General features: G+C 51.6%; 1 protein-coding gene across 1 annotated transcript; it reads right to left on the bottom strand.

Annotated features, from left to right (window-relative positions):
• Positions 1-408: 408 nt before the first annotated feature.
• On the bottom strand, positions 409-23,735 carry PLEKHA4 (pleckstrin homology domain containing A4). Its single transcript, XM_047079329.1, has 19 exons — positions 23,652-23,735; positions 22,455-22,562; positions 19,957-20,029; positions 19,728-19,828; positions 19,465-19,574; positions 18,652-18,867; positions 17,950-18,229; positions 17,239-17,310; positions 15,193-15,240; positions 14,962-15,042; positions 14,654-14,803; positions 13,242-13,340; positions 10,323-10,463; positions 9,573-9,672; positions 9,424-9,500; positions 2,466-2,627; positions 1,510-1,568; positions 1,024-1,136; positions 409-677 (listed from the first exon to the last, which is right to left on the bottom strand). The coding sequence occupies exons 1-19, from the start codon at positions 23,733-23,735 to the stop codon at positions 409-411; spliced, it is 2,343 nt and encodes a 780-aa protein (XP_046935285.1).
• Positions 23,736-25,173: the final 1,438 nt, after the last annotated feature.

Raw genomic sequence — 25,173 nt, 5'->3', positions numbered from 1 at the left:
CCCGGCCCTGGGGGGGGGCGTTGCCAGGAAGGGCAGAAGCCTGGAAGTTTGGCCCCAGACCCCTCCTCCCTCAGACCCAGAAATGCAGGCTGGAGCTGCCTCCTTTTCTAGACCGACAGATTCGAGGCCCCTGCTCTCTTCACTCCTCGGGACGCTGGAGTCCACGACTCCAGCTCTGCCCCTAAGAGACCCCAGTGTCACAACCCCAAACAGACAGAGAGAAAGCTATTGACTAAAAGTTCAAAGTTTTAATCCGCATTTGGACAAGTATTGGGAAAAATCAAACTTTGGCGATATACACTTCTCCTCAGGCCACCATGGAGACCAGACCACGCCCCCACTGCGCCCTGGGTGGCTCCAGGCCACGCCCTCACGTCCCGATTGGCTGCGGCGCTCGCGTGGGGCAGGTCAGAAGCTGGACTGCAGCAGAGTGACCCGCAGAGGCCACGCCCCCTCTTCTTGGGTCAGGGCGGGAGGGGCGGTCCCGGATTCCCACGTGGGCTCCCAAGAGGCGGGGCCTGCGCCACGCCCACTACCCCGGTGGGAGCACCCAGCCGAGCTGGAATTACTGGAATTAGCCACTGGAGACCTCGGGGGCGAGGTCACCTGGGGGGTGGGATCTGACGGAGGCGGTGGCGCGGGGGGAAGAGGGTCTCCTCGGGAGTCCAAATGTCCACCTGCATAGCACGATTGGGGGGATGAAAATGACAAACTTTGGGACACAGGAGTCCAGACCCCCAGGCCTTTCCTCTCAGACCCAGGATTCCAGTCCCCACCCTCTCCTCCCTCAGACCCACAGGTCTGGCCCCAACCCCCTCCTCCCCCAGACCCAGGAGTCCTGAAACCCTGTCCCCTCCTTCCTGGGATCTGGAACTTCGGAGCCCTCAAGGGCACTTTACTCATCAAGACAAAGGATTTCCAGCAGCTCTCAGACCCCTCCCGACCTGCACCAAGGATTCCAGGCTCTGTCTGGCTCCCTCTTCCCTAAAACCCAGGAGTCCAAGATCCCCAGCCCCTCCTCACCTGTCATCATTCTGTGCCACTGCGACGCCTCAGTGGCCAGAGCTTGAGAGAGGCTGAGGACTCTCTCCCGGTGACCTTCGGATGTTGGCAAATAAGGGGTGGTGGTCCTCGGACTAGAAAAAAAGAGATTTGGGGGGGCGTCTACAATTAGCCAGTACCACAGGGCCATGCATGTCCTCCCAGGAGTCGTAGTCCCTAGCACATGTCTCTAAAGGACTTTAAACAGAGCTTGCATTATGGGATTCATAGTCTATTCCTTGTTAAATTTCACCCGCTTTCCTAACAGAGAAAAGGAGTTTCATATCGATCCAGTTCTGCAGTTTGGGAAACTCCAGTTCTCACTGCGGATCGTGGCCTTTCTGGTGGCCCAGGAATTCAAGCATCTCTAAAAGCTTCTGCAGTCTGTATATCTTAGTACTCAAGAGACAGCAAGCAGCCTTTGGCAAATTGATTTTCTGCTTCCTGCCTCACTTTCCACTTCCTTACCTGCTCCAGGATCCAGAGCTTCTGAGCCATTTGGGGGCTCCTGAGTGTCCCTGGACAGGCTGCAAAGGAATCGGGGCATTAAAATTCCTCACCTGGAAGTCCTCATGGTCTGATTTTGAGGGTGAAATGAAGGGGGCTCAGAGAGGGAATGAAATTGCCCCAGAGACACTGACAATGTTTAACTTTACATGCACTCCTGGAAAACAGCAAGGGTTAAGAAAGTACCCCCCCCCCCCCGCCACCATTTGCATTCGGGGAAATGGCTTACTGCAAAGCACCCTTCTCCATATGACCTACATAAGACTGACAAATGACCACCCTCTTGTTCACCTATGACAAGACAAGGCCAGAAACAGACCCTCCAAATTCACAATTTACGCCTCATAATGGAGTAGCTGAGCTGTTGGTCCCCTCTAACCCCCTCTAACACCCCTGAGCTGTTGGTGTCTGGCTGAGACACCTTCTGATTACAAAAACAATCCCAGCTGTAAAATGACCCACTTAGGACTTGTCTAATTCCTCCTAGAAAAGTCTCACACACATCGTGCTGATCGTATCTTCAGCTCTGGAATGCTCTCCCCATTGCAACAGTATGAATATAATCATCTCCTTACTTGCTCACTTCCCTCCCCAACCCCCGCCCCCCCCCCACCCCGGCTTTGATCACACAGAGGAACTAAAAAAGAAAAGCTGGGCCCACAGTCCAGACCTGTGACCCCCCATTCTAAAGGAAGAACAACACTGGTGAAGCGACACTGTCTCTGCCTCCCCTGCCGCACCCCCACCCCACTAGGGGAGCCATCACATGGGCACACAGATCAGGGGTGAGTCTGGAAACCCAGTTCTGGGTAAAGCGGGAGAGAAATCCCCATTTTACAGAGAAGGAAACTGAGCCTCAAACTTGAAGGAGAGGATCCGTTACCACCCCACCTCGCGCCCTCTGTTCTTCCCCTCACCCTTTGTTCTCTGTCAGGCTGGCGTCTGGCTGGGGACAGTGTTCTCCCCAGAGTGAGGTGCCGGGGGGAAGCAGGGCGAGGGAGAGGCCGTCCAAACTCCTGGTTTCTGCGTATTCTCTCCATCTGCTCTTGGGCACTCATCCGAGGCCGGGCGAGGGGGGCCTGGGGAGACGAGGAACGCTTGAGGCCCCAACCTTGGTGCTCCCCTTAATCTCTTCCCTGAACCTCTCTCGGCCTCCAGTCTTGCCCTCTCCCGTTAAGGTCCCCACCAGATTCAGGGCGATCTTTCTACGCCGAGAGCAGACTTTGTCCTCCCGCGGCTCTGAGCACCCTCAGGATGTTTAAGGCCCAACCGGCCTCTCTGGCCTCAGTTCCATCAGCTGCCCTGTTTGAATCCAAACCCCCAGCCCGACAAGCACCCACACTTCCTGGACATATCCAGCTTCTCTGCATGAGTAGTCGAGATTCTGGGCTTTTTTGTTTTTGTTTTGTTATGTTTTGTTTTTACTCTTTATTTGTTTGTTTGTTTATCTATTTATTATTTTTTTAGTGTTTATTTATTTTTGAGAGAGAGAGAGAGAGACAGAGTCCAAGCTGGGGAGGGGCAGAGAGAGAGGGAGACACAGAATCCAAAGCAGGCTCCAGGCTCTGAGCTGTCAGCACAGGGCCCAACACGGGCCTCTAACTCACGGACCTCAAGATCATGACCGGAGCCGAAGTCGGATGCCTAACCAACTGAGCCACCCAGGCGCCCCAGTCTTTACTTATTTTTGAGAGAGAGAGAGAGAGACACACAGTGCAAGTAGGGGAGGAACAGAGAGAGAGGGAGACACAGAATCCGAAGCAGGGTCTAGGCTCTGAGCCATCAGCACAGAGCCTGACGTGGGGCTTGAACTCACGAACTGCATGTTTACGACCTGAGCTGAAGTCAGACGCTTAACCAGCTGAGCCACCCAGGCGCCCCAAGAAACAACTCTTGAGTCAACTTAGACACAACAAAAAGAAGAATGAGATGTATTTAAAAAAAAAAAATTTTTTTTTAATGCTTATTTACTTTGAGAGAGAGAGTGAACAAGTTGGGGGAGGGCCAGAGAGAGAGGAGAAAGAGAATCCCAAGTGGGTTCTGTGCTGTCAGTGCAGAGCCCAATGTGGGGCTCGATCCCATGAACCATGAGATCATGACCTGAGCCGAAACCTAGAGTCAGACGCTCAACAGACTGAACCACCCAGGCGCCCCAAGAAGGAGATGCATTAACTAAATTGTCGAGAGGATCGACTTGGGTTGGCCTTTGAAAGGATTTGGGGAGCTCTCTCTGGCCGTCAAAACCAGATGAACAACACACACAGGGAAAATGCCTCGTATAACTGGAGTCGGCCCCCACAAGCCAAGGAACCAGCAGAAGCTAGGACAGGGGCCTCAAACAGATCCTGGCACCTTCAGAGGGAACACGGCCCTGCTCACACCTTGATCATGGGCTTCTAGCCTGAAGAGCTTAAAACGCAAGAGGACAGGGGCGCCTGGGTGGCTCAGCCGGTTAAGCGTCCGACTTCGGCTCAGGTCGTGATCCGGCAGTCTGTGAGTTCGAGCCCCGCGACGGGCTCTGTGCTGACAGTTCAGAGCCTGGAGCCTGCTTCGGATTCTGTGTCTCCCTCTCTCTCTCTGCCCCTCCCCCACTCATGCTCTGCTCAAAAATAAATAAAATCATTAAAAAAAAATTAAAAAAAAAAACAACGCAAGAGGACAGAGCTAAATCAAAGGCGGGGGGGGGGGGGAAGAAAAGTGCGCTAAAAAGAAACCAGAAGTCTGGAGAGAACCCCAAGGGTGTGGCCAGACAACCCGTTTGCTAAGAGATTAGGCATGTGACATGGGGATCCAGGAAATCATCTCAGCAGGAACACTGCCAGCTTGAACCGGAGGGGACAGAGAGGGACTGAGATGCAGGAAGGCTGTCGGGACTTGTCAGCTGCTCCGGGCAGGAGACAGGCAGACGGGGCTCTCCAGCCGCAGACATGTGTCCTTAAGGAAAGGGGGCCGTGTGGACACAGACACATACAGGGAGCCAGCCACAGATAAGACACAACAAAGCTGTAGCTATAAGACCTCAAGCAGAGCTCTCTGACCCGGAGACATACCATCCGAGCTTCTGGGCCATGACCTCCAGGCAGTGACCTCTGGAGTGTCCCACGCTGTGAGGGACTTCTCCCACAGGAGATGTTCGTTGCTCTGAATTGGACCACCCTGCAGTTGGCGGATGGGGTTCTGGAGGCCAGAGTTCTGGGCTCCTGAGCGGCCCTGTACAGATGTATGTGTTGCTCACTGCCCAAGGGCTGAGCCCTCCACCGACCAAGTCATGCTCTGCCCTCCCAGAGGGGGTGCGTGCCTGTCTCTGAACTCACAAAAAGGCTTCCTGTAGGCTAGCAGAGATGCTGGCTTTAGAAACATTTGCACCAGCTGTTTCCCTAGTAAATTCCCCATTTGGTAAATCCTAACCTACTCTTGAAGGTCTCTCTACCTCCAGGAAACCGTCCCGCAACACGCCTAGGCTGAGTCTGGGAGCTGCCCGCTGGTGTCCCCCAGAGCCCCTGAGCTATTGCCATTGCACCACGCACACGCCTCCCTCTCTTCTCATCGTGATCCCGTCTGAGGCTCTCCAAAGCCTGAGATGTGGCCTGATTCAGCTCAGCAATCACAGCGTCCAGCGAAACCCAGTACACACGAGCCCAGGGCCCACAACAGCCCCGATGACTTGAATAATCTCAAACTTGAAGTTCGGAATTAATCAGCATATTCAAACCTGGATTCCTCACCTTCCCTCCACCATCTCCTGCATGGTAACTGCACTGCCCCAGAGGCCCAGGCCAAGGACCCAATCGTCACTCCCCGACTCCTCATACCCTACCTGTAATGTGCCAAGAAATCTTACTGGCTCCACCTTCCAGATCAGTTCCAAAAATCTCCTACGTGCAATTCTACTTCCCCCCTCCCTCCCCTGCCACAGCAAAAAAAAAAAAACAAAAAACAAAAAACAAAAAAAACCCAAAAAACAAAAAACCTAAAAACGGACACGTTTTCTTAAACTTGGTGCCGATATCCACCTGGTATTATGACGTACAGCATCGTCACCTGAGTCTCAGCACATCCTCTGTCATGCGGGCCCCTGCCATCCGTGGCTACTTTCTTGCTTTTTGTTATTTATGACTTTTGGTTTAAACTGATCTCCAAGATAAACGAAGGAGCCAAAGACGGCCCCGTGGGTTACGGTGAAAAGAAGCAACAGAAATATTGGTAACGGGCACCTGGGTGGCTCAGTTGGTCGAGCGACCGACGATTTTGGCTCAGATCATGATCTCACAGTTAGTGAGATTGAGCCCCGTGTCAGACTCTGTCCTGGGTGTGGAGCCTGCTTGGGATTCTCTCTCTCTCTCCCTCTCTCTGTCCCTCCCCCGCTCGCACTCCTGCTCTCTCTCTCTCTCTCTCAAAATAAATGGATAAACTAACAAAGAAAAGAAAAGTAAAGAAAAAAAGAAATATCTGTGACTTCTAAGGGCTCAGAAGAAAAATCCAAGCACAGATTTAGGGCTCCGAGAATGTTTCAAATGGCCCTGCAGGGGCGCCCTGGCTGGTGAATTCAGTCCAAAGACCGGGCAACTCTGATCTCAAGATGGTGAGTTCGAGCCCCACATTGGGGGTGGAGAAAAAGACGAAATACGTGGTCAGTTCTCAGGGAGCAAGAATCCCCAGCCCCTTCAAGCGTCCGTCCAGCCGGACCAAGAATCAAATTCACACAAGACAGATTAAGCGGAGAAATCCAAATGTAACAGCGGACGCACGGGGAGTCCGCAGGAACGTGGAGATTCCAGAGGCAGTCAGGCAAAATGAGGTATGCATATCATTCCGAACCAAGGACAAGGGGGTAGGGGCCTGGGACTCTAGAGGGAAGGGACGCACTTCACAGAGAGACGAGAAGAGGAGGAGATATTTGGTAATGAGATGGTTGTCCAGCCATACAGATGGGCCACTCAGATAAAACTTATCTCAGCCAATAACCCTTATTCTGGGAAAGAACTCCGATTTCAATTTTTCTATGTAGTTAAGGGAGGCACCAATGTTTCTCTTGGGCCCCCAGGGTCTCGATTGCCTTTAGCTCAGAATAATCTTCATGCTAAAGTGGCCCATCTTGGGGAGGCCTGCCCTCAGCCCTTACACAGTTCATTGCTGACCTTCAACAGTGTGGATTTATTAAGTGACCAAGAGATCCCAACCGATTTGCTCAATTAAGATGAGATACCCCAGGGGCGCCTGGGAGGCTCAGTCGGTTAAGTGGCCAACTTCGGCTCAGGTCATGATCTTGTGGTTTGTAGGTTCAAGCCCCGCGTCAGGCTCGGTGCTGACAGCTCAGAGCCTGGAGCCTGCTTTGGATTTTGTGTCTCCCTCTCTCTCTGCTCCTCCCCCACTCATACTCTTACTCTCTCTCTTACTCTCTCTCTCTCTCTCTCTCTCTCTCAAAAATAAATAAACGTTTGGGGCCCCTAGGCGGCTTAGTCGGTTAAGTGACAGACTTTGGCTCAGGTCATGATCTCGCGGTTTGTGAGTTCCAGCCCCATGTCGGGCTCTGCGCTGACGGCTCAGAGCCTGGAGCCTGCTTCGGATCTGTGTCTCCCTCTCTCTCTGCCCCTCCCCCGCTCATGCTCTGTCTCTCTCTCCCTCTCTGTCAAAAATAAATAAAACATTAAAAAAATTAAAAAAAAAGTGCCTGGTATTTATAATCAATTTTTAAAATTTTTTTCAATGTTTATTCATTTTTGAGAGAGAGAGAGAGACAGAACGGGAGCCCGGGAGGGGCAGAGAGAGAGGGAGACACAGAATGTGAAGCGGGCTCCAGGCTCCGAGCTGTCGGCACAGAGCCCGACGCGGGGCTCGAACCCACGGACTGTGAGATCAGGACCTGAGCTGAAGCCGGATGCTCAACCGACTGAGCCACCCAGGCGCCCCTATAATCAATTTTTATTCCACGGAACTCAATCGATCATTTGGTTGTTCGTTGCTATATTTTTAAAAACTTGACATTTAAATTCAGACGTTATTTATAAACCAAATCCCGTTTAAGTATGAACATTCATACATTTTGCTAGAGAAATGTAACGTGTTTGATTAAGGGAGGCGCTGTTGGGGGGATATTATAGAATACACAGTATATGCATATTACCAGCCTGGAATCCGCAAATGTTTGCATTTTGAATTACATCTGGTCCCGAGAGTTTTGGATAAAACCGGTGTAACAAGAATCTGCCTCCCTCTCAACAGCTCCACTCCTTCTAAGCTAGTGGAAATGACCGTTATCTCCTGCCTGGACTGTCCTCACTGGGTCCCGGCCTCAGCGCTCGCCCTGCGGCTTGTTCCCCGCACGGCCGTCAGAGGGCGCCGGTTTCCGCTTCGGGCAGCTCAGAACCCTCCAGGGCTCCGGGCTCACCTAGGGCCACAGGACCACGCATGCGCGATCCACGCCCTTGGCCCATCTCTCCTGCCCTCTACCCCTCTCCCCCTCGCTGGCTTACTCGGTTCCAGACACACTGACTTTCTACCTGCTTCCGCAACACCGCAGGCCCAGTCCTGCCCCAGAGCCTCTGCAAAGGCTGTTCCCCTTGCCTGTAACGCTTTTCCACCAGATATCCCCAAGGCTCGCTCCCTCACCTCCTTCAGGTAGCTGCACAAGCGTCACCTTTGCATGAGGCTTCCCCTAGACCAAGCCATTTACAATTGCACCCCTTCTTCCGGCATTCCAGACCTTCTGCTTTTACCTCTTCAGCACTTATAACGTATAAAATAATGTACAGTAAATTATAATCTGCCTCTTCCCACTAGAATGTCAGACTCCTGAGGGAAGGATTTTTTTTTTCCTCGTTCTGTTCACGTGTGTGCCCTCAGCGCCTGAACAGCTCTGTGCAATAGAACTTTCTGTGATGGTGGCAATGTTTTGTATCTGCCCTGTCCAACAGGGTAGCCTCTGGCCAAGTGTGGCTCCTAAGAATTTGAAATGCAGTGAGTGCAAGTGAATTTTTTCATTTTACTTCATTTTAGTTCATTTTTTTAAAGATTTTTTTTTCAACTTTTTTTTTGGGGGGGGGGACAGAGAGAGACAGAGCATGAACGGGGGAGGGGCAGAGAGAGAGGGAGACACAGAATCGGAAACAGGCTCCAGGCTCCGAGCCATCAGCCCAGAGCCTGACGCGGGGCTCGAACTCACGGACCGCGAGATCGTGACCCGGCTGAAGTCGGACGCTCAACCGACTGCGCCACCCAGGCGCCCCTTACCCTCGTTTTAATTCATTGATTTCTTTTAAGTGTTTACTTATTTATTTTTGAGAGACAGAGGAGGAGGAGGGGCAGAGAGAGAAGGAGAGAGAATCCCAAGCAGGCTCCATGCGGTCAATGCAAAGCCTGATGCAGGGCTGGAACTCACGCACCGTGAGATCATGACCTGGGCCGAAATCAAGAGTCGGATGCTTAACAGAGTTCAGCCACCCAGGTGCCCCAAATTATAATTCATTTAGGCTTAAATAATCACATGTGGCGACTGGCTACCTTATTGGACAGCCAAAGGGATATTTAATAAATATTTGTTGAATGAATGAATGAGATACTACATCTAGGCACTATTTTCAACCTAGTGGGCATTCACTTAGTTTGAATACTCACATCAGCTCTAGGCGGTAGGTACTCCTATTAGCTCTGTTTTGCAGATGAGAACATAGAGGCAGAGAGGTTTAATAACTGACCCAAAGTCACACAGCTTAGAAGCAGCAGAGACAGAATTCAATCCCAACACTCAACCAGTCTCTCTCTCTGCTCTGGGGTGTGGCCCTAGAACTCCTTTCTCGCAGCTGTCTCCCCAGAGTGTGGGGTGGTCAGATTAAAGGGTTATAAGATGGACCCGAGGAGGCTGGATGGGCTGCCTACCTTGGTTCCTGGCGGTGGGGAAACAGGACGACGACTCTCAGGGCTGGAGGCCCGGGAGACCCTCGGAGATCCAAGACCTGGGAGGACAGAACGGGACTTGGTGAGGACAGGAAATGCCAAGCAAGTCCCACCCGGGCCAGGACACTCACCTGAGCGAGGGCTGGGGAGGTCTCTGTCACCCCCGGGCGGCCGCCCCCAGTCAGCCTCAGGGGACCTGGATGAGCTCAGCTCCAAGGACTCAGGCAGGCTCTGGCACGGTCGGGAAAGGAGAATAATGCTTATCATTGTCATTTTTCAGGCACTCGGCCATCAAGACACAGCATGAGTAGGAGTTAAGACTGCAAACCAGGAGCCAGACGTCCTAGTTTCACATCTCAGCTCTGCCACCTAGGAGCTGTGCAACCTTCTTCAAGTTACTTTCCCTCTCTGGGCCATATTTCACCTTTGAATCCATGTCTGAAGATTGAATCCAGGCATGTAAGGCACTTAGAACAGTGCCTGGCACATAGCAAGGCATTTTAAGTGCAAGGTTTTATACTGATTATGCATCTGGCGCTGTGATAAGCACTTTATTCGCATTATCTCATTGAATCCCCTCCTGCAAGGTGGCAATTATTATCCCTATTCAACATAAGGGGAGGGGTGCTTGGGTGGCTCAGTAGGTTAAGGGTCTGACTTGGGCTCAGGTCATGATCTCACGGTTCATGAGTTCGAGCCCCATGTAGGGCTCTCTGCTGATCAGCACAGTATCCTAGATACTTCCAGAGCCTAGGATACTTGCCTGGGGTGCTTAGCTGAGAGAAAGAAAGGGAGAGAGAAAAAGGGGAGTGGGTGATGAGTTGGGCCAGGGCAGATGGGACAGGGAGCTGGGGGCGGGGAGAGAGGCTTGTGCGTCTCACCTCCCTCTCTGAGGACTCCTCGCCTTGGAGTGCAGGGGATGGGGAGTCAGGTTCAGCGTTGGGTGGTGGTTTCTGGGGGCCCCCCAGACCTGCCAGCGTGTCTTCCACCATCCATAGTTGCTGCTGAGCAGATGCTCTGTCCTGGGGGGGGGAGGAGAGAAATCCGCTACTCAAAAGGTGGGAAAATGCCAGGAGGGTTAAAGATGGGTCTGAAATCAGCGAGGCTGTATTTATGGAGTCATAAACGCATGATGTATGCATGTGGAGGCTCTATTTGTGGATATCCATTTCCATACAGATATCCCTTTGACCCATCACAATTTATCACAAACACTGGCTTTTCTTTCTTTTTTTTTTTTAACTTTTTAATGTTTATTTATTTTTGAGAGAGAGAGTGGGAGAGAACAGGGCAATGGGTGGGGACAGAGATTTCTGCACAAAGTGAGGTTACGCGGATAATTTTATCCTACTCTTTTTAAAAAAAAATTTTTTTTTAACGTTTATTTTTGAGAAAGAGAGAAAGAGGGCAACCAGGGGAGGGGCAGAGAGAGAAAGAGGCAGAATCTGAAGCAGGCGCCAGGCTCTGAAATGTCAGCACAGAGCCCGACGCAGGGCTTGCACTCATGAACTGTGAGTTCGTGACCTGAGCCGAAGTCAGATGCTTAAGCAACTCAGCCACCCAGGCGCCCCAACACTGTCTTTTCTATACTGCTCTGCAGTTAACTCCATTATAAGTTTGAGAGCATATAAATATATGTGAATCTGCTCTTGAATATCCTATTCTATCCCTTTTGTCTATTTGTCTAAACTTGTGACATTAGTACACTGTCTTATTTTTTTTTTAATTTTTTTTTCAACGTTTATTTATTTTTGGGACAGAGAGAGACAGAGCATGAACGGGGGAGGGGCAGAGAGAGAGGGAGACACAGAATCGGAAACAGGCTCCAGGCTCTGAGCCATCAGCCCAGAGCCTGACGCGGGGCTCGAACTCACAGACCGCGAGATCGTGACCTGGCTGAAGTCGGACGCTTAACCGACTGCGCCACCCAGGCGCCCCAGTACACTGTCTTATTAACTGTAGCTTTGCAGACAGACATGACATTCACTTGCCTTAGTCCTCCAGCTTTGTTTTTGGAGGTTGCCTTGGCTACTCTTAGTCTTTTGCCCTGATGGATACAATTTAGAGTCATTTTGTCAATCTCTACACAGACACCTCCCAGATTTGTACTGGGATTGTAAATCCCCACTGGGGAAATCAATCTGGAGAGACTACATCTTTATATTATGGTATCTTTCCTATCCATGAACATGGTATATCTCTCCATTTATATAAGTCTTCTTTAATTTCTCTCAGTGATGGTATCTTTCCTATCCATGAACATGGTATATCTCTCCATTTATATGTCTTCTTTAATTTCTCTCAGTGATGTTTTATGGCGTGCCGAATAGATGCCTTGCATATCTTTCATTAGATTTCATCCTGGATATTTTACTTGTTTATGTCAATTACAAACACTATTGTTTGTAAATACTCTCTATTCATTTGGTACTAACATACAGGAAGACCATTGATTTATGCGTATTATCCTCGCATTCAGTGACCTTGATGAATTGGTTTATTCTACTAGCTTATCCAGAGATTATTTTGGATTTTCTACATATATACACTCATGTCATCTATAAATAAAAATAGGTTTACTTCTTTTTCTCTGCTCCTCATACCTTTATTTGCTAGACTTGAGATGAAGGCTTTTCTCCTTTTTACAAAAATACATGGACCGATTTTCAAGTGTTAAAGTAACCTTGAATTCCTGTAATAAACCTAATTTGGTTCTTTGCATATACTGCTGGTGCCAAGTGATTTTTAACACCAGTGGGGAGGGGGATTAGCAGTGAGAGTGGATTTTAGGAAGGAGGGGGAAGGGTTTATCATGCAGAGAGCAGCGCTTAAATCTGAGTATGCATTTAATACTAGAAGTCAACGTTTTAAACTAAAGATATATGATCTAGAAACTTGATTATTAGGTTTAGAATGAAGAAGTAGGGTAGGGGGTAAGCCTGGCTGTCTCAGTTGGAGGAGCATGTGACTCTTGATCTCAGGGTTGTGAGTTCAAGCCCCATGTTGGATGTAGTGATTACTTAAAAATAAAATCTTTAGGGGCACCTGGGTGGCTCAGTCAGTTAAGCATCCGACTTAATTTCAGCTCAGGTCGTGATCTCGTGGTTCGTGAGATCCAGCCCCAAGTGGGGCTTTGCACTAAAAGTTTGGAGCCTGCTTGGGATTCTCTCCCTCCCTCTCTCTGTCCTTCCCCTGCTCGTGCTCTCTGTCTCTCTCAAAATAAATAAACATTTAAAAAAATAGGGCACCTGGGGGGCTCAGTCGGGTGAGCCTCCGACTTCAGCTCAGGTCATGATCTCACGATTCGTGGGTTCAAGCTCCCATCATGCTCTGTGCTGGCAGCTCAGAGTTTGGAGCCTGCTTCCGGATTCTGTGTCTCCCTCTCTCTCTGCCCGTCCCCCACCCCCTCAAAAATAAATAAATATTAAAAAAAAAAAAGAAAGTAGTGAAGCTTGAACCAAGTGATTGGATTTGAAACTAGAAATTCCGGAGGATAAATGAAACAGCAAAAGTCAGGACACAGGATGTGGCAGGGCTGAGGGGTGAAATTTTGAACCAGAGGACAGGGCTTCAAAATTAGAGGAGAGATTTAGAACCAGAAGAGAGAGTGATTCCAAACAGGTGTGTCTTAAAACGAAGGGTTAGGGTCTTAACTACAATAAAGGGTTCAAAATGTAAGGAAAGGATGTAAGGGGAGGAGTTTGAAACGAAGTGGGAGGGGCTTAAATGCCAAAAGGGTTTCAATGGCGGACAAGGAGCCCAGGGTGGAGTGTGGGGTCTTGGGGCGGGGGTATGTATACCTGGGGGGAACCAAGGTGCAGCAGGTACTCCAGAGTCTCTCTCAAGCTGCCCAGTTCCTGTTCCAGGCTGTTGTATGTGTCCCAAACCCGCTCTCGCTCCTCAGGTGCCCAAAACAGGGAAACACAGGGTTAGTACCCACCCACCAGATCTTTCCCCACTCCATTTTTTCCCAGCCCGAGGAGGAGGAAGGAAGGCCTGGTCCCCAGTGCCCGGATTGGGGGGTGGGGGGGAGAAGGACACATATGGACTACAATTCCCAAGAGCCCCTTTGCTCAGACTACTAGGATTCCCCAGAGTCTATAAGGAACCTGCCATTCCAATGAGCTGCTAGTGTAGACGAATAACAGGTTTCCCTAAATTCTCTGATTACCTCTGAACTCCGCTAGGGTGGAAGAGTCTACAGATCTAATAAATTCTTGGGACAGTCAAGACAGAGAGAGAGAGACCCCCAGGGTCTCTAAGCACCCCCAAGGAAGAATCATTATCATCACAGCTAATATTTATTAGGTGCTTACCATGTACTAGGCACCACACTTAGCTCTCATTTATTTAATTCTTGTGAGGTAGGTATTATTAATGTCCCCACTTTACAGATAACAATAATTATAGCTAACATTTAAATATTTCTTACCATCTACCAGGTACCTAACTTTTAAATATTCACAAATATATGATATATACATGATATATATAGAAAATATATTACATAATATATAAGTGTTAAATCATCACTCATTTAATATATGTTATATATATATAACATATATATAACATATAATCTATATATTTATATAGATTATATGTTTAAATATGTATGTATTTAAGAAATTTTTACAACGACTGTATGTACTAAATACTATTTTTATCATTTCAAGTTCATAGAAGAGGCATCTGAGGGGGCAACTGGGTGGCTCAGCCGGTTGAGCGTCTGACTCTTGATTTCGGTTCGGGTCATGATCTCACTGTTTGTGAAAGGAAGCCCCGGGTCAGGCTGTGCACTGGCTGTCGAACCTGCTTAAGATTCTCTCTCTCCTTCTCTGTCTACTCGTCTTCTCTCTCTCTCAAAAAAAAAAAAAAAAAAAAGAGAGAGAGAGAGAGAGAGACAGAGAGGCATCTAAGGCCCAGAGGGGTCAAGTAACTTTTCTAAGGTCACACAGCAGGAGCTGAGATTCAAAACCAGGAAGCCCATGTCAAATTCACCCTCTCAAACCACTAAATTAAGTCTGCTGTTTGTTGGCTGTTTGCCCCTCACTCTCTAAGACCGTCAAGATGACTGGTTTAAAACCTGGAAAGAAGGGAATGCTCAAGAACCACCTTCCCATAAGTCTCTGCTGGCAGGTCCCCTTCACTGACAACTTGTAGCAGCGTCCTCAGGCCTCCTGGGAGGGCATGCTCCTTCCTAGACGCTCACCTGAGTCAGGTGACACAGAGTGGCCCTCACACTGACCAGTCGGTCCTGCAGGAGGCGCTGGCGCCCCCAGGCCCTCCCTGGAGCCGCGGCCTCCCTGGTTGTTTGGCTCAGCTGCTGCCTGGTCAACTCCAAGGCTGCTTCTAGCTGCTCCTGCACCGAGACGGAAGGTGGTTCAACTTCTGAATCCACGTACAGCCCCAGAGAGAGAGAGAGACGGTGTCCTCCCAAATCCTGGGGCACGCTGGGGCTCAGGAAGGGAGAGATGGGTGGAGAGGCCAAGAGTCCTCCCCCGTTTCAGAGCCTCATACCTTCTCCTCTTGCCTCTGGTCTATCTCCTCCTGTAGCCTCCTCAGGAGCCGGTCCTGCCCACACAACTTGGTCAACAGAGTCTGGAAAGAGGAGGACAGGAGCTATTTATGGACCAGATCTGGCTCTTCCCCTGTCCTCCCTGCGGCCACGGCCACCACCACCGCCACCGTCTAAAGCGTTCTCTTCCCGCCTCTGAGAACTCGGCAGGGGTTGGGCCAGGGGGGACTTACATCTGTCTCCAAGCTTTGGTGAAAAGTTGAGTCTAGGGGGGGACCCGGCTGAGGAGAAAAAGAAAAGCCAGGGGTCACATGGACGGACAGGTCTTTGTTGTAGCTCAGTGCTGAATCAAGCCCTGTTTCTAATGACAGACACCTTTCTCCTTATTAGCTTTGTTCCAAGCTTTAGCAAACCTCAGTAGACCAACCGCCAGATTCTTGGCTTTAGGGAGATCCAATGGGCTCTGTTACCAAACAGCTATAGCCATGTTATGACTCGGGGAGAAAATTCAGACATTCCTTTTTTATTTATTTTTTTTATTTAAAAACTTTTTTTTTAAATGTTTATTTACGGGGCGCCTGGGTGGCGCAGTCGGTTAAGCGTCTGACTTCAGCCAGGTCACGATCTCGCGGTCCGTGAGTTCGAGCCCCGTGTCGGGCTCTGGGCTGATGGCTCAGAGCCTGGAGCCTGTTTCCGATTCTGTGTCTCCCTCTCTCTCTCTGCCCCTCCCCCGTTCACGCCCTGTCTCTCTCTGTCCCAAAAATAAACGTTGAAAAAAAAAAATAATCCCTTTGTAAAAAAAAATAAAAAAAAAAAAAATAAATGTTTATTTACTTTATTTTTTTTTTAATTTTTTTTTTCAACGTTTATTTATTTTTGGGACAGAGAGAGACAGAGCATGAACGGGGGAGGGGCAGAGAGAGAGGGAGACACAGAATCGGAAACAGGCTCCAGGCTCTGAGCCATCAGCCCAGAGCCTGATGCGGGGCCCGAACTCACGGACCGCGAGATCGTGACCTGGCTGAAGTCGGACGCTCAACCAACTGCGCCACCCAGGCGCCCCTAAATGTTTATTTACTTTTGAGAGAGAGAGAGAGAGAGACAGAGCACGAGCAGGGAAGGGGCAGAGAGACAGAGGGAGACACAGAATCCAAGGCAGGCTCCAGGCTCCGAGCCATCAGCACAGAGCCCGATGCGGGGCTGGAACTCACAGACCGTGAGATCATGACCTGAGCTGAAGTCGGACGCTCAACCGACGGAGCCACCCAGGCACCACACAGACATTTCTTTTACGAGAGAAAATAAAATAAGGATGCTCACTACTACTGTTACAGTTTCACACACTAGTAGAGATCTTGACCGATGCTATTAGAAAAGAAAAAGAAAACAAAACGAAGTGTAAGGATAGGAAAGGGAAAAGTAAAACAACTATTATTTACAGATGATATGCTCACCTACCCAGAGAAACCAACAAAATCAAAGAGTGATCAGAATAAGAGAATTCAGGAGCGCCTGGCTGGCTCAATCAGTGGAGCATGTGACTTTTGATCTTGGGGTTTGTGAGTTCAAGCCCCACGATGGGTGTAGACATTACTTAAAATAAATAAATAAATAAATAAAAATAAAATAAGAGAATTCAGAAACGATCCCAGAGGAAAGATGAAGTTCCAAACATCAATCATATATCTCTATACCATCCATAGCTAGAAAACATTTAAAAAAAAAAAAAAAAGGCGGCGGGGGGCACCTGGGTGGCTCAGTTGGTTAAGCGTCCAACTTCAGCTCAGGTCATGATCTCACGGTCTGTGAGTTCGAGTCCCACGTTGGGCCCTGTGCTGCCAGTTCAGAGCCTGGAGCCCGCTTTGCATTCTGTGTCTCCCTTTCTCTCTGCCCCTCCCTCCCTCATGCTCTGTCTCTCTATCAAAAAATGAATAAACGTTAAAAAAAAGAAAAAGAAAAAAGAAAAAGATACCATTCAAATAGCTATAAAAACTATCGGGAATTTAGGAATTACCTTAACTAAGAGCACACAAGATCCCTGCGGAAAAAACTTAAAACTCAAATATATACCCGGAAGATGATATGAATGAATGGAGAGATATTCTATATGCATGCCACCCAGTTTGCAACAGTCTTAGGAAACTAACAGAAGAGTCTGCCAAGGGACCTGGAAATACCCAGTCTTCTCTAGGCACACAAGTCCGGGAGATGACATTCTCCATAGCAAAGAAAGCAAGGAAGGGGGCTCTGGCAGATTCAAGGTGCTCCAGGACACCTACCAATAAAACCATGGAAGCCCGGGTCCCGGGAGCTCTCGGGGGGAGCTGGAGATACGTGGACCCAGAGGGGGCCTGGGAGGAATATCGAAACAGAGATGGTTAGAAATTGGCATGTTTTAGTAACAAATATTAGAGTGGATGTGTCCAGAATTGATGTGACTCAGGAGACTCACTGAGGTTCAGAACTGAGCCCCACAACTTTCTCAACTACCTGTCCTCCAGCTATGTGCCACCGTGGGGACACATAGGATGATACTAATGGGACAAGCCTGGCAAAACAGCCCCAGGGACCAAAGGAAGTTGTAATCTACTCTCACTCTCACATCTTTGGTGAACTGTAGATATTCTGGGCTACAATCCCACGATGCTCAGAGAAAAATAGCAAGTGAACATCTTGGAAAGAAACTGGAGACACAAACAAGACAGATGTAATCCACACTGCTTCTCCCAGCATGGCCTTGGAGGACAGTATTTTGGACTACAATGCCCATAATACTTAAGGGGTAATGGCCAGAGACCAGCCCGAAAAGACAGCCCTGAGGACTGATGGGAAATGAAGTTCACTTTCCCTCACATCTGAACCCAGCAGTGATTATGCTGAACCACAATCCCCATGATGCTCAAGGGGCCATGGCCCGCAGACCAGCCTGGAAAGACAGCCCGTAGCCATATGGGAAATGTAGTCCCCCTCCCCATTACCTCTCTGCTGACCTGTGTTCTGGCCTCCTGACTCCAGTGCTGGGGACTCCTGGGGGGTCTTCCTCCCCCAGCCTCAGAGGAAGGTCCTCTCCGGGGAGTGGGGGGCCTAGAGAGTGTCTGGCGCTGGGGGCCCCAATCCAGGGCAGGCCGGACATCGATGCGACTCAGAGGGGTATGGGGTCTGGCAAGAGGTGCTATGTCACCCGAGGTCGGAGGGGGTCTGCGCGCAGGAGCAGAACGGGGCCGGGGGAGGCTCAGAGGGGATGGAGGGCGAGAGAGGGGTGTGAACAGGCTGTTGGGAAGAGAGAATAGGGGAACTAGGTCAACTAGAGCCCCTTCACCCCACTACCCACCCAGTCATCATGTGTGCGTCTCCTTCCAACGTGTCTGACGGTCCCTCTGGAGTAGAACTCCCCTCTATTAGCCAGAGCATGAATATTTCCCCCCTTTGTGGCATCTCCTCCTTAGGACTTGCCCCCTATGGGTTCTGACCCCATAAGAACTCCAGCAACTCCCACCTACTCAAGAAAGAAAGCTCTAAGCCTTACCGGGAAGCAGTCCCAGTCCCTGCCCTCCTCTTAGGCCACGCCCCCAACTTTTTTCTTTCTTTTTTTTTCCTTTTCTCCCCCCCCACCCCCCACCCCTTCTTCTTCCCCTCCGATGCTCGATGCTCGGCCCTGTAAAACCTTCTTGTCCCAGACTCCGTCAACTCACTCGGGGCTCCTAGTCCTCCGGATCCGAGGTCCAGACTGGAGGTCGGCTGTGGGGCTGGGAGTGAGCAGCCCAGGTCGTCCGCGACCTCTGGACAGCCGAGCCACCTCCGGTGATTCTAAGCTGTGCCTCTCTTCCCCTCTGCTCACCTCCGGGGGGCCACCGGGGCCGCCAGGGCCCTCTCCCGGCTGGGGAAGTGCAGGTGACCTGGGTCGCCCGCTAACAAGTGGGTACAGAAAAAGACAACACTCCTTTGTGCCTCATAACAACCCTTATTCCCACTTCACGGATGAGCACACACGGGAACATACACAGAATAAAGCGAAGGTGGTGCAGTATAAATCATTGTTCCCATTTTGCAGATGGGAAAAATGAGGCCCAGAGTGTGGCAGTGACTAGTGGGGGGGGAGGGGGCAGGGGGGAGTGTAACAAGGTCCATCCGGGTCTCTGGACCCAATGTCCCAGACTATGAGTCTCCAGCCTGAAACTTGGGTCAGGCTGGGGCAGTGACGGTCTTTCTATATTTGACATTATTTAAGTGGCAGCCTTAGGGATGGAGACTTCCGAGGGAGCCAACCAGGGAGGATGGAATATTGATGGGCGGGGGCTGGACAAAGTGGTGGGTGGGAGCTAGAAGAGAAAGACTTTGCTGATTGGAGGAGATGAATTTCCCTGGGGGTGGGACTTGAAGGGCGGAGTCTCCTGAGCTACAAGACAAGTGATTGGACATTGACGAGGCGGCGCCTAAAGGGGAGGGGCTGGGGATTAGGTGGACCCAGATTGGACGTCAGGGCCACGGCCAGGACCTACACTCACCAATCGTCCCCCTCTGCGCGAGAGGCCCGGCCCAGCGCCCTCAGCCAGCCCCGCAGGTCCTCCAGCGTGTCAGCGGCCAGAACATAGGTCCTCATGCCTGGGTGCTCAGCCTGCGGGGAAAGACAGTTGGGGACGTGGACGCCCGCGACCTCTAGAAAGGAGGATGCCACGGACCCTGGTCAAGACTTTTTATCTCCAATAATGGATGCCCCAACGACTGCCCCCATTGCCTAGTGCCTTAGTGACCCCAGGGACGGACTCACGGTGAAGGTGAAGCGCCGCCCTCGGGGGGCTCCTGGCCCATCTGGCCTGATACTGTAGCTTGGCAGCAGGACACTGCCCAGGACGCTCTCCTCGCGGCTGTCTGCAAAAGAGGGGCTGCGCTCAGGGATCACACAGGGATCTAGAGGCCAAGAGGCCAGAGGAAAGGGAGGCGGTGGGGGGTGGGGGGGTGGGGGGGCCCGTCCACCCCACTCAGGCCAGGGCACTGACCCTTGTAATAGAAGAGGCAATGGCCGGAGAGGACGAACCAGCGGCGTTTCCAGAGGCGCAGCCCGGAGCTGTCCTGGGGAAACAGAGCAGGAGGGGAGGCCTGAGGAGACGGGAAGTAGGGAGAGGAAATGTGGGAACGGAGACAGTGACACCTGGGGACAGGGACCCATAGAGAGAGCGCAACAGAAACGCGTTTGATGCAATGGATTGAGTTGGAGAGCTGGAAGCCAGAGCGTCGTGGTCGAGCGACCATAGATTCTGGACAGTCAGACCTGCGTTTGGTTCCTAGCTCCACCCCTCTCAAACTATGCCATCAGACAAGTCATTTCCTGGCTAGGCCACTTGTGTCTTCTCATCTGTCAACTGGGGATTGAGAAGTTCCTGGAAGGCTGGAACGAGATACTATACAACACGTGGGCAGGCACTTTACATACCTCGACTCGGTCTGATTACGCTGGAGTCTGAGGCACAGAGAGGCCAGGAAGGTGGCTTGAGCCACAACCCTAATCCTGTATCTCCCCATCTCCTCTGCCAGAACTACTCTCTCTCCAACCTCCTGCCCCTCTTCTCTTCTTCAATCTCTTCCCGCAGAAGCCAGCATGATCCTTTGAAATTAGAAGCCAGATTGGGGGAGTCCCCCGCTCAAAACAGAGCTTACAGTCACACCTAGAATAAATCTCAAGTTATTTACCCTCTCTCTCTCTCTCTTTTTAATGTAGGCTTCACACCCAGTGCACAGCCCGACTTGGTGCTTGAACTCACAACCCTGAGATCAAGACTTGAGCTGAGTTCAAGAGCCGGATGCTTGGGGCGCCTGGGTGGCTCAGTCGGTTAAGCGTCTGGCTCCTGGTTTCGGCTCAGGTCACGATCTCACGGTTCGTGAGTTCGAGCCCTGCGTCGGGCTCTGCGCTGACAGTGCGGAGCCTGCTTGGGATTCTCTCTCTCCCTCTCTCTCTGCCCTTCCCCCGCTCACGCACTCTCCCTCTCTAAATAAGTAAGTAAATCAATAAATAAAATTACCTAAAAAATACATTTAAATAAAAGAGTCGCTTAACTGACTGAACCACCTAAGCGCCCCTCCTTACTCTCTTGTACAGGCTGGCAGGGAATCTCTCACACTTGGTCCTGCATCAGAATCACCAGGAGGGCTTGTTACATTACAGCTTCCTGGGTCCCATCCCCACAGTTCCTGAGTCAGTAGATCTAGGGTGGGTGGGAGCTGACCGTGCCATTTCCAGCAAGTTCCCTGATGATGCTGAGGATACTGGCCAGGGACCACTTTGAGAACCACTGCCCTGCCACTCCTTCTGTCTCAACCCTTGGCTGGCTCCAAACACCAATCTTTGGCCTGCTGCAGGGCCTTTGGCTTTCGGATTCCCTCGGCCCCCAGATCTCAACACGATCGGCCTCATTCATGTCACGATGTGACGAAGTGATTCATGCCACTTAGGCCTCAACTCAAATGTCATCTCAGAGACGCCTTCCCTGACCAAGAGTCAAATGGTACTCTGCCACTTTTATTGATTTTTAAGTTTTTAAATGTTTATTTTTTGAGAGAGAGAGAGAGAGAGAGAGAGAGAGAGGCAGAGCACAAGTGGGGGAGGAGCAGAGAGGGAGACAGAATCTGAAGCAGGCTCCAGGCTCTGAGCTGTCAGCACAGAGCCGGACGTGGGGCTCGAACTCACACACCGTGAGATCATGACCCAAGATGAAGTCAGTGCTTAACCGACTGAGCCACCCAGGGCCCTGGTTTTTATTTATTTTAGAGAGAGAGAGAGAGAGAGAGAGAGAGAGAGAGGGACCAAGACCTGGGGAGGGGCAGAGAGAGGGGGGGACAGAGGATCCGCAGCAGGTTCTGTACGGACACCAGAGAGCCCGATGCAGGGCTCCAACTCACGAACTGTGAGAGCAGGACCTGAGCCTAAGCTGAAGGCTTAACAGACTGAGCCACCCAGGCGCCCCCCTCTGTCACTTTTCAGTACATCCTCCTGTGTTACTTCTGCAAAGCAATTCCTACAATCTGAAACAAGCTAATGTATTATCCGTCTCTGCCCTGCCCCATCCTGAATATACTATACTTGTTTGTCTTATCTGGGCTTGGCACCTTGTAAATATTCAGGAAGCGGTTGCTGAATGAACGGGTGCATAGAACAATGACAGAAAAAGGGGGGAAGGATTGTTAGAAAAAAACGAGGGGTGGGGCGCCTGAGTGGCTCAGTCTTCAGCTCAGGTCATGATTCCACAGTTCAGGAGTTCGAGCCCCTCATCGGGCTCGCAGCTGTCAGTACAGAGCCCGCTTTGCATCCTCTGTCCCCCTCTCCCTCTGCCTCTCCCCCACTTGTGCTCTCTCTCTCTCTCAAAACTAAATAAATATCTATTTTTTTAATAAAAGAAAAACAAAACACATTTGGAGACTTGGAAGAAGAGAAACAGGGGACAGCCAGGGGGACAGCCTCTAGCATCACTCGGTGTCCTTTCCCTTCACCCGCTCACCCCACCTGCTTATGAAGCCAGCCTCGGATGTGCACCGGGAGGTTGGGGTCCCTTCTGAGTGCATTGCCTCTCTTCCCGAAGGCGTGCACCTTGCTTACTGCCCGGGTAGGCTTCTGAGGAGAGAAGGAGGACAGATGTGAATGGGGCCTTGGATGGGCTTGGGGGCGGCGGTGCATTGGGAGTCAGGCAACCCAAGTCCCAACCTCAGCCGCCCTCAGAAACCACCCAAGGAGGGGACTGAATTCTGAGATCAGAATTGGATGTGCGCGTTACAGAGCTAACAGACGCTTTTAATGGGCGGACGGAGCTGTTTGGGGGAAAGGAAGAGACTACTGGCTGACGAGGAAGGAATTTGGGGATCAAGGGTCTAACTGAGCCAGAGATGTAGTGCAGTCTTTGGGATCTGAATTGGAGATCTTGCCTGGGAGGTCCCCATAATCAAGAAAGATCTCCATGCAGAGTCCCTGGTGATGGGTCAGCTGAATGGAAGGATGTTTCAGTGCCAGGGAGTGACATCCCTGAACAACCATGACCAGAGACAGACGGTTCCAAATCCCTCCCTCCCAATAGGAGAGGAGCCCCTTCTCCTGTCCACCCAGGCATCTCCAGCATTCATAGCCAGGGTCCCCCAGGATGCCCTGCCCTGGGGATGACACTGAGTTGGGATTGAATCTCTAGATTCTGAGCTTGGTAAAGTCTAAATGAGTGAAGAGAATGGCAGAGGACAAGGAAATGAGTGTCACTGAACTTGGGGCTGGGGTGATGACTTGGGAGGCAACTATCTCAGCCCTCTTGAGAAAGGTCTTTTCCTTCTCGGGTTTCAGAACTGGGTAGATTGGATGCCTGGAGCTGGGACAGGGAGTTTTCAGTCCCAGTCAAGGGTAGTCACCACCTGAATTCCTGGGGAGAGCCTCATGGCTGGGGAGTAGCCTTAACTTAACAACCAAGTCAAGCTAGATTGTGACTCTGGCTTTGAATTGGGAAAACAGGAGGGGTGGAGACAGCTGGGAGCGTCTCTAAATTCCTAGCTGGGGCTAGTGGGCAACTGGGGACCTTACTAGGTGTGGCAGATCCCATCGCTAAGGATCCTGGCTCCTAACAACAGAATCCCTTGAGTTGGCACGGAACCAGGGCTGGGAAAAAAGAGGATGGGGCAGCCCAGAGCCCCGCCTACCTCCCCGGCCCTTCCAAGAAGCTCAAACCTTGGTGCTCAGGCTGCCCAGGGAGGAGATGGTGGAGACGCTGCTGGCCAGGCTGAGGCTGCTCCGGGGTCTGCCCTCCTCCATCAAGGGCTTGGGGAGAGAAAGAAAGGGGCTGTGTGCGTGTCTCTGCAGCTGACCCGGCTGGGGACAGAGACGGGGTCAGGGGCTCGCAGGTCGGAGGAGGCTGAGGAGAAAGAGCCTGTTGTCTGGGGACTGGGGGGCTGGGGGAGGCCCTGGCCCGGGACTGCATACCAAGAGCGATGCCAAGAGAGGTGGGCGGCATTGGCAGCTGCGGGGAGGGGGGCAGCTGTCTGCCGCCCAAGACAGGGAATAGGGGCTCCTTTATTCTTGCCCCCTGCACTCTCGCCAGGAATTTGACCCTCTCTGTGCTTAGGGAGCCCCATTCCCTGCCTCTTCGCGGCTGCCCCCAGCTACCTGTCTCCAGCCCTCCCACACGCACCCCTAGGCCATCCCTGCCAAGCCCGGACGCCAGGAATGCACACCCAGGCAGTCCCTCCCAGGCCAGCCAGGGAACTTACCAGCTCTGGGGTCCCAAGGATGGGGGTAAGAGGGCCGTGCGGGCGCTGGGGCACCCAGCTGCAGTCTCCCTCCTTTTCTGGCTCTTGGGTGCTGCCTCTCAGACCTGTCTGCCTTCTCACCTGCTCACTCGCACACTTCTTGCTTTGTGTCACTTCTGGTCCCTCTTGCCTTTTTTTAGGCTCCTAACACCTTGTCTCTGGCCCCAGCTTGTCTATCTGTCTCTAATCTGTCTCTTCCAGTCTCTCTCTGGCTCATTCTCTCCCCTGCCCGCACCCCCTCTCCCCCCCCCCCCAGCACTTTCTCTTCCAGTCTTTCTGTTTCTGTTCCAGATCTTTTCTTCTCTGACTCACAGAGTCTCTTTTCCTTAGATCTCCATCTCGTTCTCTCCCCCTCTCTCTCCCTCACACTCAAGCCCTTCCTCTTTCTCTCTCTCTCCCCGTCCCCACCGCCGCTGTTTCCTTCTCTCCCTCAGATTCCCCTTCTTTCTTCCTCCCTCTCCGTTTCTCTTTCCTCTCTGCTGGTCCGCCAGCCGCCCACGCTGCTGTCTCCCCTTCCAATCCCGGCTGACCCCGCCCCTCTCCCCCCCCCCCCCCCCCGCCAGCCTGACCCCTGGCTCAGCTGCCCCCACCGCGAAGGGGAGGGGCTGCCCCCCCCCCACCCCGCCCCTGACTCCTGGGTCCCTGCTGGGCCGGATTCCTAACAGTTTTGGAGAGGAGGAGCTGTGGCCTGGACTCCAGGGCCCGGGTCACTCATTGGCACCCTGAAGGGAGCTGGGATCCTGGACCTAGAGGGGGCTCAGACTTCTGGGTACCTGAAAAGGTGTGAGCCCGGGAGTCAGGACTCCTGAGTTGTTCATAGAGCCGGGGATCCCGGAAGTGTGTTTTTGAGTGGACGGGTCCAGGTTTTCCAGGGAGGAGGGAGTGACCCTGGATTCTTGGGTAGTGGCTAGGGCAGGGTCAAGCGGCCACGGTCAAACATCTAC

The sequence above is a fragment of the Lynx rufus genome, unplaced genomic scaffold (assembly GCF_022079265.1).
Source record: "Lynx rufus isolate CCGP_SWC_20201006 ecotype Redwood Valley unplaced genomic scaffold, mLynRuf1.p SCAF_16, whole genome shotgun sequence".
NCBI lineage: Eukaryota > Metazoa > Chordata > Mammalia > Carnivora > Felidae > Lynx > Lynx rufus.
The sequence above is the reverse complement of the archived record's forward strand: the minus strand, read 5'-3'. Positions and strand labels throughout refer to the sequence as shown.

What these genes read in the sequence shown, in the direction of transcription:
- PLEKHA4 (XM_047079329.1), bottom strand. Translation starts at nt 23,735, where the DNA reads ATGGAGGAGGGCAGACCCCGGAGCAGCCTCAGCCTGGCCAGCAGCGTC. An exon ending in GAGGCTGGCTTCATAAGCAG is followed by an intron (nt 20,030 to 22,454) that starts GTGGGGTGAGCG and finishes CTGTTTCCCCAG; the next exon opens with GACAGCTCCGGGCTGCGCCT. An exon ending in AGCTCTGGATCCTGGAGCAG is followed by an intron (nt 1,137 to 1,509) that starts GTAAGGAAGTGG and finishes CTTTTTTTCTAG; the next exon opens with TCCGAGGACCACCACCCCTT.